Source organism: Aphelocoma coerulescens, chromosome 2, assembly GCF_041296385.1.
Source record: "Aphelocoma coerulescens isolate FSJ_1873_10779 chromosome 2, UR_Acoe_1.0, whole genome shotgun sequence".
Classification (NCBI taxonomy): Eukaryota; Metazoa; Chordata; class Aves; order Passeriformes; family Corvidae; genus Aphelocoma; species Aphelocoma coerulescens.
In genome coordinates this window covers 145290337-145308192 of record NC_091015.1, presented here as the reverse complement: position 1 = coordinate 145308192, position 17856 = coordinate 145290337, and the positions used below count along the sequence as shown (strand labels likewise).

The following is a 17856-nucleotide window of genomic DNA, read 5'->3' as shown; positions in this document are numbered from 1 at the left end:
AAGACTTTCACTGCTCTCCTTCACCCCCAAAATTAGTAATGTTATGAGAAGTAAAGCAGCCTGGTCAGACATGATGTATCCTCAGTAAAAAAACAAAAAAAAAGCTGGTCACAGTCACGAAGAACTGCCTTATTAGAATATATAGCAGAACACATCTAGCCAGAACATGAAAAAAGCCCTTTGCTTCTACTTGGCAACAGTAAAGCTTCCAAGGGTATATCAGATCCAGCCTCAGGAACTCCATTTCAAGATATGCCAGAGAAATAAAAAAAGGTCTACATTTGTGCAGATTATGGCTGGGGTAGGGCTGTGTTTTGGATTTATGCTGAAAGCAGGGTGGATAATACAGGGATATTTTTGTCTTTGCTAAGTAGTGCTCACATAGAGTCAAGGCCTTTTCCACTTCTTGTATCCATGGCAGCAAGGCAGCTGGGGCTTGTCTTCCCAACAACAAGAAGTTGGAAAGAGACACAGACTGGACAGCTGACCCCAACTGGCCAAAGGAATATTCCCTACCATGTGGCATCATATTCAGTATATAAAGTGGGCAAAGAAGGAGGAAGGGAAGGACATTTGGAGTTACGGTATTTTGTTTTCACAAGTCACCATTACATGTGATGTAATCTAATGGAGATGGCTGAGCACCTCCTTGCCCATGGGAAGTAGAGAATTATTTCCTTGCTTTGCTTGCAGGCATGGCTTTTGCTTTCCCTATTAAACCGTCCTTATGTCAACCCATGAGTTTTCCAGCTTTTATCCTTCTGATTGCCTCCCCCATCCTGCTGGTGGGAGAGTGAGCAAGTGGCTGCAAGGGGCTTGGCTGCTGGCTGGGGCTAAGACACGACAAGACTAAAGTAACACTGCTGACTACAAAGGAACACTGCCTTCCACAAGAGATGAGGATTACTTAGACTGAACAGTGGGAAGGGCCATGTTACAGCATTTAATAGTAAGTTGATTATTGTTGTCCAGAAAGAAATCATGAAATCTCTTCTCCATTATCACTATGGGCAGCACAAGTGACAGAGGCAGAAAATTGTGTTGGATACTAAAAACAGTTTCTAATGAGAAAAACAGTGTAACACTAAATGTCACAAATGTTGAACAATCTTTATGCCTGGGGCCTAAAACTTGCCTGCCAAAACTGAACACAGTTGATTTGATTATGTTTGATCAACAAAACAGACTTACAACCTGGGTTTTATGACATTATTTAAAAGAAGTTACACTTTAAAATGGCTTAGTAATCATCTTCAGAACTTTAGGAAAGTGATATACAACATTGCATTCCTTCACAGAAATAATTTTATGTCAGACGAATTCAAAAAACCCAGTTTAACTGTACAGAGACATAGATGTTAAGCCATCAGAACTTACAGTAAATAGAAATTCAGTTAACATTTCATTAGACCCCATCAAGATTTTTTAAAATATATAAATCTAAAAATATTTCAGAGATCCACTACTAGAAAATACATTTATGTAAAAATGCTTATGTGAAGCAAGTTCTTGAAAATAGCTTACCAATGGGAGTGAACAAAGAACGCTCTTTCCAGGGCCTGCCCACCAGGGTTACACCCCAGTCCTTTCCACTCCCATTAGCATCTCCAGCATCTTGGCCCCAAGCCAATGTCTCAGTCTTCCTCTTCCCAGCTGCAGCTGAAGGAACAGATGTCCATTTCTCCTCCCCTACACCAATCTGTGAGGAGATTTTTACAGACTTCTCACTCCAGCTTCCTCCATTTACTGTATGGCTTTCACTCAATCCTGGAGAAACTTAAATAAAACAACAATGAAAGGATTATTTAAAATAAGAACTGGATGAAGAATTAAAATATCACTTACATGCACATTCACTTAATAAAAAAACACCGAATGAACAGCAGCTTTGCTACACCACTGTGATACAGACAGGGCTGCTGCTCTGTCTCAGCTGATTTTCCAGTTCAGATGATATGTACCATCTGTCTACTAACTTGAAGAGTGAGGAAAAACCAGCACTAACTGCACTCTCCTTCCTCATCCTTTTCTTTACAGGGCTGATGTATTGGTGAACCAGTGCCTCTAGAATAAAAAAAGGATGGGGAAAGTGCTTTCAACACTGTCAGCTAATTTCTCTCACAGAGTATGGCGATGACTTGTGGAAAAGCCCATGCACTAAATGGAGAATATTTTGTTTCATAACTGCATGCAGCAGTTCTCCAAGCAGGACGTAGACAAAATTACCAAGTATTAGAAAATAGTTCCCAAACACTACTCAAGATTTACAAAGAACATAGCTATCACATTGACCATAGAGTCCCTCACAGTAAGAGATAAAAATCATAGTAACACTCAATTTGTAAGTAACATATTTTATGTTACACTAAGGTAAAAGACCACAATACTGCAAGAGTCTCTGTTACATGTTACCCTGATGAGAAATTACTAGCCACCGCAAGTTTAATGTATACTTTGAGAAGTCAGAAGTACAGCAGATCATAATAGAAGTTTTTTAAATTTATGTCCCTTTAAAATACAGGGGCTAGTGCACCCAGCCTCACTTCCTATATATCACAAACCTTTCCCAAAGTGCTTTGTATATCAAATCCCCTTTCTCTTTTTACATATGCAGTGGAAAAACCAGAAAAACTGCTCTTTTACAAGCAGTTAAGAAATATTTGCATATTACAAGTGTAACACTTAAACAGTAAGCCAAACCCTCATGCACAAGTCAGTATCATATGCCAACAAAAACTACAGATCAAACATTTTATTTTTCAAATGAACTTGTAACTCAGACAGCATGAACATGCCCAATTCGAGCCAGCCTCACTGACACAGAATTAATTAGGTGAGATATGCCTAGATTTTCTCAGACAAATCAATTCCAAACACAGACATCTGTAAGGTCACCACTGCTGTACAAAGAGCACTGCTCTTTCTCTACAGCACTAGCATTGCTCCTATCAGTTAACTTCCTCCTAGCATAATATGAAGTCCTAGGGAAAGGGAACAAAAGAACACTGAAGAGACAGAAACCAAACTGCAGCTGGTAGAAAAACCTTTCTGCAACTTTGCAAAAAGGCAGCTGAGATTCTAAAGCAGGAGCTTGATTATTCTCTGTTTATTATACTTCTCTTATCAAAAACTTTAACTTCTAAAAGACCAGCAAGTTTCCACTGAATCACAGAAAACTTAAGATTGAAAAGGATCTCTCAAAGTCACCTAGTCCCACCTTCTGTTCAATGCACAGCTAACTTCAAAATTATACTACATTATTGAAGTTCTGGAAACCATAAAGGCTGATTGCCCAGAGATGCTTTGAACTATCTCATGAAGGGCTTTTTTCCTCATGACCCATCAGAACTTCTCCTTACTGAAACTTTATTATCTCCTCCTGTCCTCCCATTAGGCATCTCTCAAGAATAAAGCTCCCTCCTTCTGCGCCATGGTACAGGAAGTTTGCACATGAAATAACACTCTCAAAAACAGGCAGAAAGGGATTCACTTTCTGGAACTGCATGCTTTTAATAACTTATTTGTTGACTTGCTTATTTACACTAGCTACTTTTCATTAAGGCAACATAACTAATGTTGGCTGTATGTAAGAAACAACCATCTTGATTTCATTCTGTCAAACTAATGCACTTCAAGCATTATTACAGCAGTATCTGTTATTAGAAAACTGCTAAGATTCACTAGTCAAATATTTTAAGTTATGTGTATGACATATGTCAAATATATTCTTTTACAAACATGCATTTATATTTAAGAACTTTCAAAGCAAACGTATCTATGCATGTCAAAGGAGTATGTAAAGAACTGAGTAACTCGTGTATACGACCTGAAACAAATGTAAACCATCAGGACTTGTGAGCTCTTTGCAGTTATCTATACCATGGTTTTCTTTGAGCAAATAATTCATTAACACAAGTAAGTGAGTAAGTTTGAAAAGCTAGCATAAAGAATTTTTCAGCAGAGCTTAAAAAGAAATGTTACTGTTCTGTATATAAAAATTTTTATAATAGGTAATCTGTCTGAAAATTCTACATACTGAATCGCATTTCTACACGTAACAGAGACTGTTTTCAACTTCTTAGGAAATAACTGCAACATAGAAGTATAACATTTGCCTAGCCAAAAGAGCCAGATGTATAGCAAAGTTTCATGTCAGTAACTGCTCAAAATCCTGCACTGACAGTTGCTGCTTTCACTTCTGTAAAATACTTCTCTAGTCACTTACGATGCCCAGTAATGAAAACTTTTTACCTTGTGGAATTGATGACTCCCCCTTTGCAGGTTTAGAGCTGTTAATCTGTGCATTTAGAAGTGCATCACCTGATTAAGAAGAGAAAACAAAGCTAGATGAAGCCTTTTCAAACAGCAACACCCATAAAAATCTTCTAACAATCCATTACTGATATTTTAAGAAAAGAATATATTAGTACCTCACACAATCCAGAACACTTAAGAACAAAATTAAAATGCTCTATTTTTTATTACTTGTATTTATGTTGCAGACAGAATGAACTCAAAGTGACTTAGGACCCACATACCAAGTAACAGCACATTTCAAAGAACTTTAGCTACTCTCCCAATGAATGAAGAGGAGAAATCTAAAACACAGGTTGTCATTTACAAGGAAAGAGTGGCTCCAAGTGTTTCAGACCTGTAACTATTTCTAACTTCTACCATACCACAAAAACACTACACAGCTGAATTCTTTTTGGATTAGTTTTGCACAAGGTGATACATAAGATAAAAAAAAAGTATGATACATAAAGGATGTATGTAGGTTAGAGAGGTTACAGCAAGTTATGGTTAGCAACAGTGTATAAAGACAGTTGGAACTACCATTTCTTGAAGTTCTGTGTAAATGGACGGGGGAAAAAAGGCAACAGGAAACAACTGATGTAGTCCTCCAGGCAAAAACTATGCACTCAGTCAAGGTGCAAATGAGTGTCAATGAAACAGGAGGGCGAGGCATACAAACTTCATTAAATTGTTTCAAGGTACCAGACAGTTGTTAGGCTCAGTCTTTTTGTCACCTTGCCAGAACATCAAATTTCATTTAATAAAAGCACCTATTTCTCAGTTTTACCCGAATATGAATTCCTGTGTCTACACACGCTTTAAACCAGCCCATGCAATCTTTCTTTTCTGTAATGGCAGCAGCCATATCTAATGAATCCTCAACTACAGTAATTGACTACTAAATTTCAGCCACGTGGGCCTTACCATTATGAACAGCTTTAGTACAGGATACTATTAAATCTACATTGGAAAAAAACGCCTACATGTTATGCAGTGAATGATATTTAAAGAGAACTTCAGGGGCATAACCTTCCCACAAGGAAGCACTCAAAAAGTTAAGGAGTTAGTGCTGCCTGCAGCAGTGCTGAGGATGCCTTTGAAGTTTCCGGAAACAAAGGGCAAGGTCACAGAGCAGAAGTGAAGGAACAGGGACATGCCTACGCAGCAGTGCAGCAACCGACAGTGCACCAGTATGGATGGAGACCAGTGTCTTAGCCACTAACTCCAAAACACTCTCTTTAGCGTCCCCAAAAATATGGCTAAAAAAGGGGGGAGTTTTGCAGTATGAGAAAGTACTTTTTCACAGCTTGAAATAATTTCCTCAAGAGTTTCACCTCCAAATATACCTATCATACATCCAAAACAGAGTCACTATTTAAGCATTTGAGTAAAGGTATCTTTATAGGATACATTCACAGACCTATCAAGCATCATACCTTTATTTTTTCTGAGACCAACCAGAAGTGATGGTGTAGGCATCAGTTGTTCAATGGATACAGTAACTGTATTTTCTACACCCTGGAGATTTGCTTCTCCTGAGCCACCGTCATTGAGCACCTTGTCTCGCTTACGCTGCTGACGCTTTTCTCTGTTACTGATTTTTGTTTCCCAGGCTCCTAAAACATCACCCAAATGAAAACATAACTAAGTCAAAGAGGAAGGAAAGACTTTTAGCTTGTATCATATCAAACGAAGTCTGAGGGCAGTTTAACCAGTCAGCTTCAACATTAGTTTGAGAACACAAACAAATGGCCAAAGGTAAGTTTTTCTGTGATAATACTTGGCTTCACAGAGCAAAACATGAATAACATGAGCACCCTACTGTGCAAAACTTCTCAGTTTTTATAAGACTACTTTCAAAAATATCAGTTGAAGTTACTAAATACTGTTGTTTCAAAGACTAGATTCCCAGATACAATATGTGACTGTGGAGTTATGAGTTTATGTTTATGAACCAAACACAAGTAAATCTTAAACAGCATTTAAGCCATAATGTTTGCATTTTGTGTATGTTTGTGTTCAGTACCTTCATCAACTTCCTTTCCATCTAGACGAGATGTATCCTGAACCGTTTTGGAATCTGCCTTTGATTTCTTTTTTTTCTTTGACTAGAATAAAAAGAAAACATTATCTTAATAATTACTTACTGATCACTTGGCATAGTGATTCAGAATTCCCTCCCCCCTGCCAAATACAGGAATAAATTTAAAACAGATTTTCCTGAACAACCCTCTGTGAAAGACTTATGCAGCACAGAAATGGCAGGTGGGGGCAACATTACTTATGCTACAGAGTACAAAGCTGGGTAGAAGCAGCTATGCTGGCAGCATCACCGCCACAGAGGAGTAATGAGCTGTTTTAGCAGGCAGATCCCACTCTGTCAAAATTTGGTTTGTGCAGAAGTATAAAGTTACCCATGGAAAAATAAATAATGCCAGTAACTCCTTTTAAAAAAAAGGAAAAAAAAATCCAGCTTGGAAATTACTTCAAAACATAAGGTGCAATTAAGTGCCCATACATCAAAAACTTTTTTCCCCCCCAAGGCTTCATCAGTTATGGCTTCTTGGATATAAGAGCTAAGCTAAACAACTAGGAACACACATGACTACTGCAAATAGTTTTGGTGCAACAGGTAGCAATTATAGAGTGTTGAAAAGATAGTATTGAGAAAAAAACCCCAAGATATTGGGAGAAAATATATCGCAGAAAGCCTTGGAGTTCAATTTTTTTATAAGCTAAAGTGATGGCAAATTGACTTGACTACCTTCTTAGAAAGAAAATACAGTACTGAAAAGCTTTTCAACCCAGTGAAGAAAGGTGTAAGAACTACCAGATAAACATGAATGAAAAACAACAAGACTTTTAAAAGAAATACGGTTATCCACTAAAATGTTATAAGGGGAACTATTCACTTATTCACTGTCTCTGAAATAGTCTAAAAATGCTGGATGTCTTTCTGAAATACATCTGCCACAGTCAGACTAGTAATTGCTAGCTGTATACCTGAGTTCTCACTATTTGGTTTTCTAGTCCTAAATGTCCAAGAAGCATCTAACAGTCTCTCTAGAATTCACAAGAGGTAACACCTAGATTATTACCACAGCTGCTGCAGATATTCTATGGGCCCCCACAATGGCATGCAGGTCACATGCCATAGAGTTACCATGCCCCAAAAGTAATCTGTAGCTTCAATACAGGTACTGAGAGCAGTGTAGCTTGTTAGTGCAGCTGAGATGATAAAAAATTCACTGTTTATATACAATGCTGCATCACCACACCTATAACATTTAGGGAACTGATTTTGAACAGTTAACTCATGGTTTAATGCACTAGGGGACTCAAACTACAGATGCACCCAAACTGAATTCTCATTTGCTCAGCAGACTACCTTTACCCACATACCAGCTAACTAACTTCTGAAAAGTCTCCAAAAGAGAAGGGCTCGTTTCAAAACCAACCTTAGAAGAACTGATTCTAAAAATATGAACAACTCAAATTATTTGCTAGGGCAACTTATAAGGGAAGAATTAAAAAGGAAAGTGAAAATTAGCATTATAATGAGTTTAAATTGCCTCCTGAAGCTCAAACAGAGAAAAGATTAGCAAGTTTGTACCTTTGTCTCCCATTTGCAGCCAACCTGAGACTGGAACCTGAGATCTTAAAGCTTCCATCTACAAAGCCATGACTACCCAACTGCCCTCTGGCAATAAGAGAACACCTGAAATGACTTCAAAAGCCCAGACAACAGTTCAAGATGACTAGTCTTCCAAATTGTAATTTCAGTTTCCTTAAATAACTAGCTCCTATGGAAGTACTGACATCAAAATTTACAGTTCTCATGAAACCATCAAAGTTTAACAGCCGAAAAAGAAGTTTGTGATTAACAAACACTGTTTCTAAAAAAAAAACAAGAACGCAAATCTTGAAAATGCGTTTACTTTCCTAAACTGTGTTACCCTGTTCTGAACAACCAGAACCATCATTTTTTATCAAATTTACTCAACACCTGCTAAACTTTGTACTGTACCAGTCGCTATCTCAATAGCAAACTCACTGTAACAGCAAGAGATGTTAAAGCCAGAGCAAGCCAGCCGGTCGTTTTGCAGAAGTCTATGCACTCAGAGTGTCACCTTCTGCAACACACAAAGATGCTAGTGTTGGCTCTGCCAACATCCTAAGAGCACATGAGGAATACTGCAGGCCTGACAAAATTTTTAGTCTTTAACATGCATTGTATCCCATGCAAGAACAAGAGAAAAATAAACCTTTCTTCCTGATCCCTAGTTGACTAATTATTTCTAGTATTCAAGACAAAGCAGTTAAGGGCTTACAAACAGAATGGAGTATGACATTTTAACTTCCCACAGTCTCATTCACAGAGTCACTTCTTAGGTAACAGTGCCTTACACTAAACACTAAAAAATCCCCTGTACTGTGGCAAGTCACTAATTGTAGAATCATAAACCCGATGAATGGCCACAGTCCAGACATTACTCAAAGCTTCCCCTCCCACAAAGCAGAAAAACATGCATGAAATTCACAACCCTGAAGCAGCCAAGAAATACAGAAACACAGAGGATATGTGATTTTCACTGAAAGTATATGTTGAAGCACAAAAAAATAACCATGCCCTTCAGGCCACAGATTATATGTATTCATATACGTACACACATGCACATATGACTTTAATCACAGCCATAGTCTTATACCATCCATCCCAAAGATGGTACACAAAGACACATACACAGGACCCCTCATAACCTTAGCAGGTTTATAATGTCACAAATGTAACAGATGCCCTGAGAAGCCTTACCAAATAATTAGAAGCCTGTACAGTTACCTGTAGTTCAAATAAAGTTCTTAAGTATGCTTTTAACTGAAGGGTAACAATTTACTCCTGAGGCAATAACGTTTTGCCCAAGATCTCCCCAAGTGATATGAAAGCACAATTTGAATCATGATCCATATCCACTTAGTGGTAGTCATTTCCTAGAGCTGCAGCTTCAACTTCACATTTTAAAATTCAGATCACTATGTTTGCAGTTTTAAGGTGAAGTTGAGTTTAGAATTTAAACACCTTACCTACTTGAAAACCTGCAAATAGAGTTATTAATTCAGGTTCAAGTTGTGTTATGTTCTTGGGAAAAACCCAGCAAAGTCAATCTGATATGCAAAATGTGGGGAAGAGAAAGGGGCACACAGCATGAAACTTCAAGGCAAACCTATTTCACGGAAAAGTCACTCAATTTGCCAATCACAAAAACATTTAAAACCCTACAGCAAATTAAAAGGACACAGTATTTTAGTACTAACAGCAAAAGAAGCTATTAGAGGGTAGTCAAGTACATTTATTAAAGCTGGAATGAGCTAAAGAAATGACAATAATCATGGAATGGCTTGGGTTGGAAGGGACCTTAAGATCATCTAGTTCCAACCCCCTGCCATGGGCAGGGACTAGACCAAGTTGTTCAAAGCCCCATCCAGCCTGGCCTTGAACACTTACTTCCAGGGATGGGGCATCCACAACCTCCCTGGGCAACCTGATCCATTGTCTCACCACCCTCATAGCCAAGTGTTTCTGAGTGTTTATACATAATAATTTATTTTTCCTCAGATAGAGTTACAACAAAATCACTTTGTTGAAGAAAATAAGTTAGAAAACAATGACGGGGGGAAAACTTCATGCATAATGTTAGCAAAAAAAATTATCAAAGGCCTATCAAGTATATCCATGTTGCCCATAAATGACAGCATATATGATAAGACAAGAAGATTAGTCCTCACAATTCAAAAAATAACACTGCTATTAGGGTGGTTATGTTTTAGGTAACACTGCAGATCAATGTTTTAAAATATATTTTTAATGTAACTTTTTAATTTGCATAACAAAAAGCTCACACCAGACCTCAAAGCTCAAGTGTCATCAAAAATCAAGAACTCTAATTACAAATGGATACATCAGGCAAAAGAAATAAGCTGACACATGGTCTTAATCCTTTGATTAGTAGTCTGCCAATCGGTAGACCATTTACAAGGCTCTTACCAATACTATCATTATGCTGCATAGCCACTGAAGCCATCAAAGATGAAACACAAACTTTATTTCTGTAGGCTTAACACTATCACATGATGAACAGAGATATCAGTGTTTAGTGGGGGGCTGGGAGTGGAGTTTGCTTGACAAACATTCTGTGATAAGGCATGTCTCAGAAGTTAAGAAAATACTACTTTAGCTCTTCCCAACTCCAAATTAGATTAGTAACCTTCACAGTAAGAAATACACCTCTTCATTCATATAAGTATTTGTGGTTTGAAATCCTGTTAGAGTTATTAGATATTGAAATGACATACATCAAACTTCAACACTTGCTTTGTATCCATAACTGACCTTTTCATTTTTCTTTTCTGTGTCCACAGGCTGCTTTATATTGTCTTTACGGACAGTTTGTATTACTTCATCTTCAGATACATCAAGGAAAGACCGTCCATTAGGCTGTAAACAATAAGCATAAATAATAAAAAAAAATCAGAGAAAGCAGATGAAGCAAAGCTCAAATTACGCTACTACTGAAATGCAATTACTTGTTGACTGAAAAATGCTTGTAAGATTATTGAATAAAGCAGACCAAATTGTGGATTGGTGTTCAAAGTATCTACTGAAATTCTGTATTTACTAAACACAGAAATTCAAAAGGAAAGAGAACAGGTTTTCTCATTTCATCTCACGTCTATTCAATCCAGCAATTTCGTAACAAAAGGTAAATTTCTGAAATTTACCAGCTTTTACAGTTACCTGTAGCTGTTCTGAAAGCTGATTCAGAACAGCTACAGTTGTACGTGCCATAAATTATCTAATTAAATTAACACAATTACCACTTTGTAGCAATTCAGTAACAGGACTAATTTTTAAAAGTAATTTCTTCATTGACCAAACATCTGCAATTTCTATCTATGTATATCCCTCCCAGCTCACTTCCTTCACAAGTTAAACTTCACAGTAGAACAGAAATTCAAAATCAAACATGAAGCATGACTAAGCACGACACCCCATTGTTCTTTTCAGACAGACTTGATTACAAGCATTACATTAGTCTACCATTTCCCCCTCACACAATTAAGGAAAGAAAATTAGCATGTATTATTCAACATATAAAATTAAAACTCTGGACAATCATTAAATGAGTCTTTACCTTTGACAGCAAAGGCACACACCTCAGCCTATATATTCCCCCTACAAAAATGTAGTAATTTAAAAGTAATTTACTTGTAACAAAAAGCTATGACTGAAATTACTCTGCTTAACTGCAGAAAAGATGAAAATATGCATAAATTATACTACTGTCAGCCATTAATTTCACTGAGTGAAAAACAATTGTTAAGAACAGTAATTGATAAAGTCCACACAAATGTCACTGGTTCACATGACCCGGATAAATTAATGACTGAAAACTAAATAAGCATAAATAGCTACTTCATAGTTGCTTTAATTTCTGCAATTCTTTCCAAATAAAGTTCAAGCTCTATTACCTTTAGTTATTTTTTGTTATTAAAAACCCAAAAGCTGTTTTTAACTCTGCATCACACAAACCTAATTGCTTTCAATAAAACAAAAGCCATATCACAACTTAGTGTGGCCTGTTCCTTCAAACATTAGATCTGATCCTCAATTTAACTGTCACAGGCATTTAAGCATTGCCAGATTGTATTATGCTTACAAACCACCCAAGGCATGATTTCACCAGTGCATAACATAGCATTGCTTACTGTAGTTAGCAAGCATGCTAACTTCAAAGTAACTATAAATAGAAATTGAAAGATCAGGTCACCTAACCCCTCTTCTACTGCAACGACGAGTTTTAAACTGGACTTCTCATATCTAATATGCAGTACATTTCCCTCATCATTCTGAAAAAGAAGTATATTTTACAAATCTGTGTCTAGGAACTCTCTCCAAGAAAGTTCTTCTCAACAAAGTTTTGGTATATTCTACAGGGATACCAAAGAACTGATACTCAATCTTGAAAAGAACTCATTGCCAAAACTCAGTTCTTGTGCCTATTTTCTCCAGTCTGTTTAGCAGTAGAGTTAGATAATATATTTGATGCATCTAGCATTGGACGTGTATAAAAAAGTCTACAGCAAACTCACTTTTAAAATTCTGTACCTTGCTTTGCTTCTTTGCTATTACATAAATACCTTAAATTGAAAAGTACTTTCTTAATTCCTCCCAACTACTCAATAAATAGAAGTTTTAATCTTTAATTAAAAAAACCTTCGGCGGTTTCTCTGAATTAGTAAACTAATTCATATCCATTAAGAACCCTCTAGAAAAATTCATCCACATGACTGTTCAAAATGCTGTCTGATCATCTGATCATGTAAACAACAACCTTTAGAAATATGTTTGAAAACTTGCACTTTGATACATTCAGGGGAGAAATGCATCCCTTAATTGTAATACCCTCCTTTTCAGTGGAAGCTTTCCACACTTATTTTCTGCCCACAGATGAATCACAGAATTTTAACCAAAATCCAAGTGACCATTTTTGGATATACCAAAGAAAGCAACAGAAGCAGGAAAGAAAAAAAGTCTTTCTACAGTATTCATAAATGTTTCATTTCAAAAAGACAACCACAGCCCAAAGTTTAAAACTTTATGGGTAATATATTAAACATCCACCGACAAAATTAATTAATTCAAATTTGTGCAATTTATTATTTGCCATCTTTTATACCCTCATCTTAAAGCTTCCAGGCATGATGCGACAAGGCAGAAGTAGTGCTGCCAGTAACAGTACTGATTACTGAATGCTTTTCTTGCCTGAGGACCTTAAAATTCCAATACTTAAATAAACCTTTTTCCACACACATTCATGAGGATGGTAAGATATACTAAACGTAGAAAAGGTTTTGCTTAGACTGTCAAAATGAAAAGTACTCTTTAAGCGTGGTAGTGCAAAGGGTAACTCAGTTTCACACTTCAGACAGTATTAATGAAATTGCTATCACCTCAATCTTACCATGCAGTACCAGCCAAAGTCCTCAGTTACACATTATAAAGATACCTCTGCTTAGAATATCCTTGGCCAATAGAAGAACCTGTTTACCAATGTTTTCTGTAAGCTTCTCTTCAGAAAGAAATTAAGCCATTTTCTCTATGAGGCCTGAAGAACCCTACAGCCCTACTTCTGCCACTGGACCATAACATACACACAAACCAACACGAGTTATCAGCTGAAAGTATAAAGTCTTTACACAATCTAAGTGCAAATAAGCACTAAACAGCCATAGTCCAGAAAGTTCTTTCAAGCAGACCAAATGTGAAACTTCCTCAAATAAATGCAAATACTTTTACTAGAGTATGTAGCATTTATTCTCCAGGTGTATGACAAACAATAGGAAGTACACAGTCAATGTGGTATTTTCCACATCTACAAATAGATGGTGTGAATGGCTTTCTAAGTGGTAGCAGATCACAGAAGATGGCTACTCTCAAGTTTCTGTGGTGTTTGGCAGATTCCACAGAAACCACGTAAGAACAGCTTCACCTTTTTCTGCTGAAGTAGGAGAGAGAGGCAGAAGGGGAAGGAATTAAATTTAAATATCAAGTTTTATGGACAGAAAAAAAAAATCTTAATGGGGCCAAAGAACTCTGTGACAGGAGAAAAAGAGCTCTGCCTCTTCCAGGAGTTAAAACAAAAAAAGAAAAAAGCAGCTTCAGGTTTACTGCACAGAATCTGATGTAAAGACACCATGATACCTTGCTCCAAGCAGCCTGAGAAAGCCAGAACAGGCTCTGTAAACTGTAATGTTAATGAAAGCTAAACAGTTTCAGCTCAATTTTTTTCTCAGTCTGTTCACAGCAAGTAAATAAACAGAATCTCATAGGTACTACTGTATTCAGTCAGTGCAGTGCTACTCAAAGAAACCTATTTAACTAAGAACAGGAGGTAAGTTGTACCCTACTTATACAGGTACTGAATAAAGCCACATGCAAGAAAAAAAAACAATTAATACTCTTCCTCAGAAAAGAACATTTCTGATCCTGACTGATGAGTGTTACACATCACCTGCCATACAGTGAGCTCAGTAATTCTGTATTAAAGTAACCCTACAGCTTTTAATTAGACATCTGTAGTGTGTTCTTAATGCTGCAGACCAGTTGCTCTAAGCTTTCTGAAACACCCACAATGGAAATCTAGACCCTGGCGCAGCAAGCCCTGTAGTAAATCTACCGGTAATAGGCTTACTCTTTTCCCCTCCCAGACCTCAGTATTAGCATCACAGCACACAAAACCACAACATGAAAATGACCAGGCAGCAATCAGTAAGAATTTTTGTTGCATCTCTGAATTTCCCATGTTATTTTGAGAATTTTTCACATGAAAGTCAGAAAACACTGGGACATGCTAATACTGGTCTCTCTAAACTTACCTTGGAAAATGAGCACGAGGCAGGCCTACTAAACTTTGTCACTGGTATAAACTTATTTGCTCTACAGTTAATGATTCCATTTGTGCATTTCCTTTTGGAGGAAGGTAGGATTTTTTTTCATCTCACCATGGAAATAATGAATACAAAGTACTATAAAAATAACTTTCAAAATTATAACAATACAGAATGACATCTTAAAAACTACTTTGCTGTTTTGATTACAAAAAGATTTGCTCTTATGTTGCCTTAACGTTATTCTATGCCTATGTAAACCAAGCTCAATAGAGTACAATTATTTATATCCACTAAAAATGTCAGTTAGTTAAGTTTTATATAAAGTTACTGAAGTTAGCTTTTATGAAGCCCTACACTACAAAGCACTGTCAAGTTAACACCGAATATCTACTTATTCACTCTATCTTCTGTGATGGCATTTTTAAATGTCTCAGGCAATGACTTGCAAGAGTTTATGCCTTGTTTTCATATTGGGGTTTAAACTAAACAAATCAAGCAAAATCTAAATAATTTCTAGGATTAGTTTTTGTTGTCAAGAAGGCATAACATATTTATTGAACACTGAACTATTTACTTCTCAAGATGGCAAAAAAAATTACAACTTTAGCATGCCATCTCCAAAATGGAGAACCTAGCTACGCTGGAAAGATTCTGAATCATGTTTCCTCTTCTTGGTGCTCAGCATTCAGTCTCTTGCATCTTCCAGAAACAACTTCAGCGTTCAATGTTCAAAGACAGGCTGGTGGCATATGCAGACTTCTTTTTTTCTGTTTAAGATGGTCTAGCCTTAAGTTCTCATAAAAAAACTTCCCAAACTCCTCAAATCTTAATACTGCCACAGACTCAAATGAAGACACAAACCCATTGTCTCTCCTTTCTCTCATCATCAGGGAAACAATTCAGATTTTATAGAGAAAGATATAATTATACGACACAGTTGTAATAGGCAGAGGACATCTGCTACACTTTCATTCCTATAATCCATTTGGACATAAATAGGATTACAAACATCCTAACAACATAAAAGCTATAGAAGCAATCCCTTCAAGCCCCAAACTGTGACAACTGTAACCTTTAAAAGGACAGTTGACAATTTCTGCATTCTACTAATTTCCTCATAAGTGGATGCCTACTGTCAAAGGTGGAAGGTTCCCACACCACATATCGAAGATTTAAAAAAATTTAAATTACAGGAATGATCTTTTTTAAGGGGCTAAGACACAGACTTCCTTATTAAAGGAGATGATCCTCACTGTAACAACTAAATCAGACATATTCCTATTGAGACAAGATCACAGCAACATTGACACTAGCATGTTCTATTGAAAATACAAAGCAAAAAGCTTACTCAAGTTTGAATCATCGCAACATTTATAAGGCTTAGAATGCTGCTTCCTATAGTCTTTACTTGCTTAGACTACAACTCCTGGCTTGAAATTCTAAGCTATGCTAAGGTCTCCACCACTGGTTGCTAACCCTGCAAGCATTCAGTGAATAATAACAGTAATAGCAGCTTTCATATAATTTTTGTTTACAATAAAACGCTTCCAAAAAGCGAGCCGTTTCTTCATCACCCAGGACTATTAACATGTAATTTACTTGTGGCAGCGCTGGTCCTCCAGGTTTTCAAAGCAATCAAATAACCCAGACGACACGAGACGGCTCCAGAACAGTCAGGACCCCCCCACCCCTTACTTCCACAGGCAAATATCGCACGGGGGCACGGGGGGAGCTGTACGGCACCCAAATCCTTCCCACCGGCGACAGGGCCTGGGGAGCGGCAGCCGCGCTCGGGGCCGCTCGCCAGACGCGACCCTCTCGCCTTCCCACTGGGACCCGGCCGGGTGCCACCGCCCGCCCCGTCCCGCTGCTGTCAATAAGCCTTTCACCCCCGCTGCCCTCCGGGTCCTCACACCCCTCTCACCCGCGCCGCTTTCTCCGGCAGCTTCTTCCTGTTTCGCTTCTTTTGCTCATCGCCTTTGAGGTTCAGCTGCCCGGGGCCTGGGCCCGCCGCCTTGCCCTGGCCTCCACCGGCCGTCAGGCCCGCGCCGGCCGCCTCGTCAGCCTTCCTCACGGCCGCGCTCCGCGCCGGCTTCTTGCGGAGGCCGCCCCCGCAGGCCGCGGCCAGCAGCAGCCCCAGCAACACGAGCCCCAGCGCGGCCGGGACCGCCAGGGCGAGCCAGGTGGGCAGCGCCTGCGGGTCGAAGCCCAGCTCGAGGCCCAGTTCGGCAGGCAGCAGCCCCAGCCCGCCCGACAAGGCGTCCCGCACCCGGGCCGCCGCCTCCTCAGCCCACCGGGCCGCCGCCTCCTGCCAGCTCCCCGCAGCCATCGCGGTCCCCGGCCCCGCAAAGGCCCGAACCGGGCGGGGCGGCGAGGGCGCGCTCAGGCCGAGCGCATCGCGGTCTCGGGAGAGCCGCGCCGGCCCGCCCGAGCCGGAGGCACCGGGGGTGGGGGTAGGACAGGACGTGAGGGGAACCTCGGCGGGACGCGGCTGCCTCAGCCCCAGGGCCGCCCGGGTCTCCTCCTCTTCCTCCTCCCCGCCCTCCGCCTCGCGCGCGACGTCACCGCCCCGCCGCGCGCCCGCCGCAGCGCGCCAGCAGCGCCATCACCGCCATCACCGCCGCGCGCGGGGCGGGCGGGTGGCACTTCCCGCCTCCGCCGCCTCCTTCTCCCTGGCGCGCCCTGCCCAGCCCAGCCCAGCCAAGGGCGGTGCCGGCAGAGAGGGCGGCGGTCTCGACGTGGCAGGCGGCGAACGGGGGAGGAGCGGCAGGGGCGGCCGAGGCCGAGGGGTTGGAAACCGCCTCTGAGGTCATCAAATCCAACCTATGACCGAACGCCACCCTGTCAACTGGACCTTGGCGTCAAGTGCCACATCCAGTCTTTCCTTAAACACCTCCAGGGTGGGCAGCCCATTCCAATGTCTGACCAGTCTTTCTGTGAAGAAATTCCTCCCGATGTCCAAAGTGAAGCTGCCCCAGCACAGCTTGAGGCGATGTCCTCTCGTCCTGTCACTGGTTTCCTAGAAGAGGCCGCCCCCCCACCTGGCTACACCATCCTTTCAGGGAGTTGTAGAGAGTGATAAAATCACCCGAGCCTCATTTTTTTCCAAGC

At 39.7% G+C, this 17856-nt stretch overlaps 1 protein-coding gene across 1 annotated transcript in view; it reads right to left on the bottom strand.

Annotated features, from left to right (window-relative positions):
- Positions 1-17391, bottom strand: part of MTDH (metadherin) — a 34456-nt gene extending 17065 nt beyond the window's left edge. The window contains exons 1-6 of the mRNA XM_069005193.1: positions 16670-17391; positions 10685-10789; positions 6323-6404; positions 5733-5912; positions 4252-4320; positions 1525-1776 (exon numbers count right to left, since the gene is read on the bottom strand). Coding sequence (XP_068861294.1) covers positions 1525-1776; positions 4252-4320; positions 5733-5912; positions 6323-6404; positions 10685-10789; positions 16670-17074 — 1093 coding nt within the window. The 5' untranslated portion in view covers positions 17075-17391. The remainder of the gene's footprint in view (positions 1-1524; positions 1777-4251; positions 4321-5732; positions 5913-6322; positions 6405-10684; positions 10790-16669) is intronic.
- Positions 17392-17856: the final 465 nt, after the last annotated feature.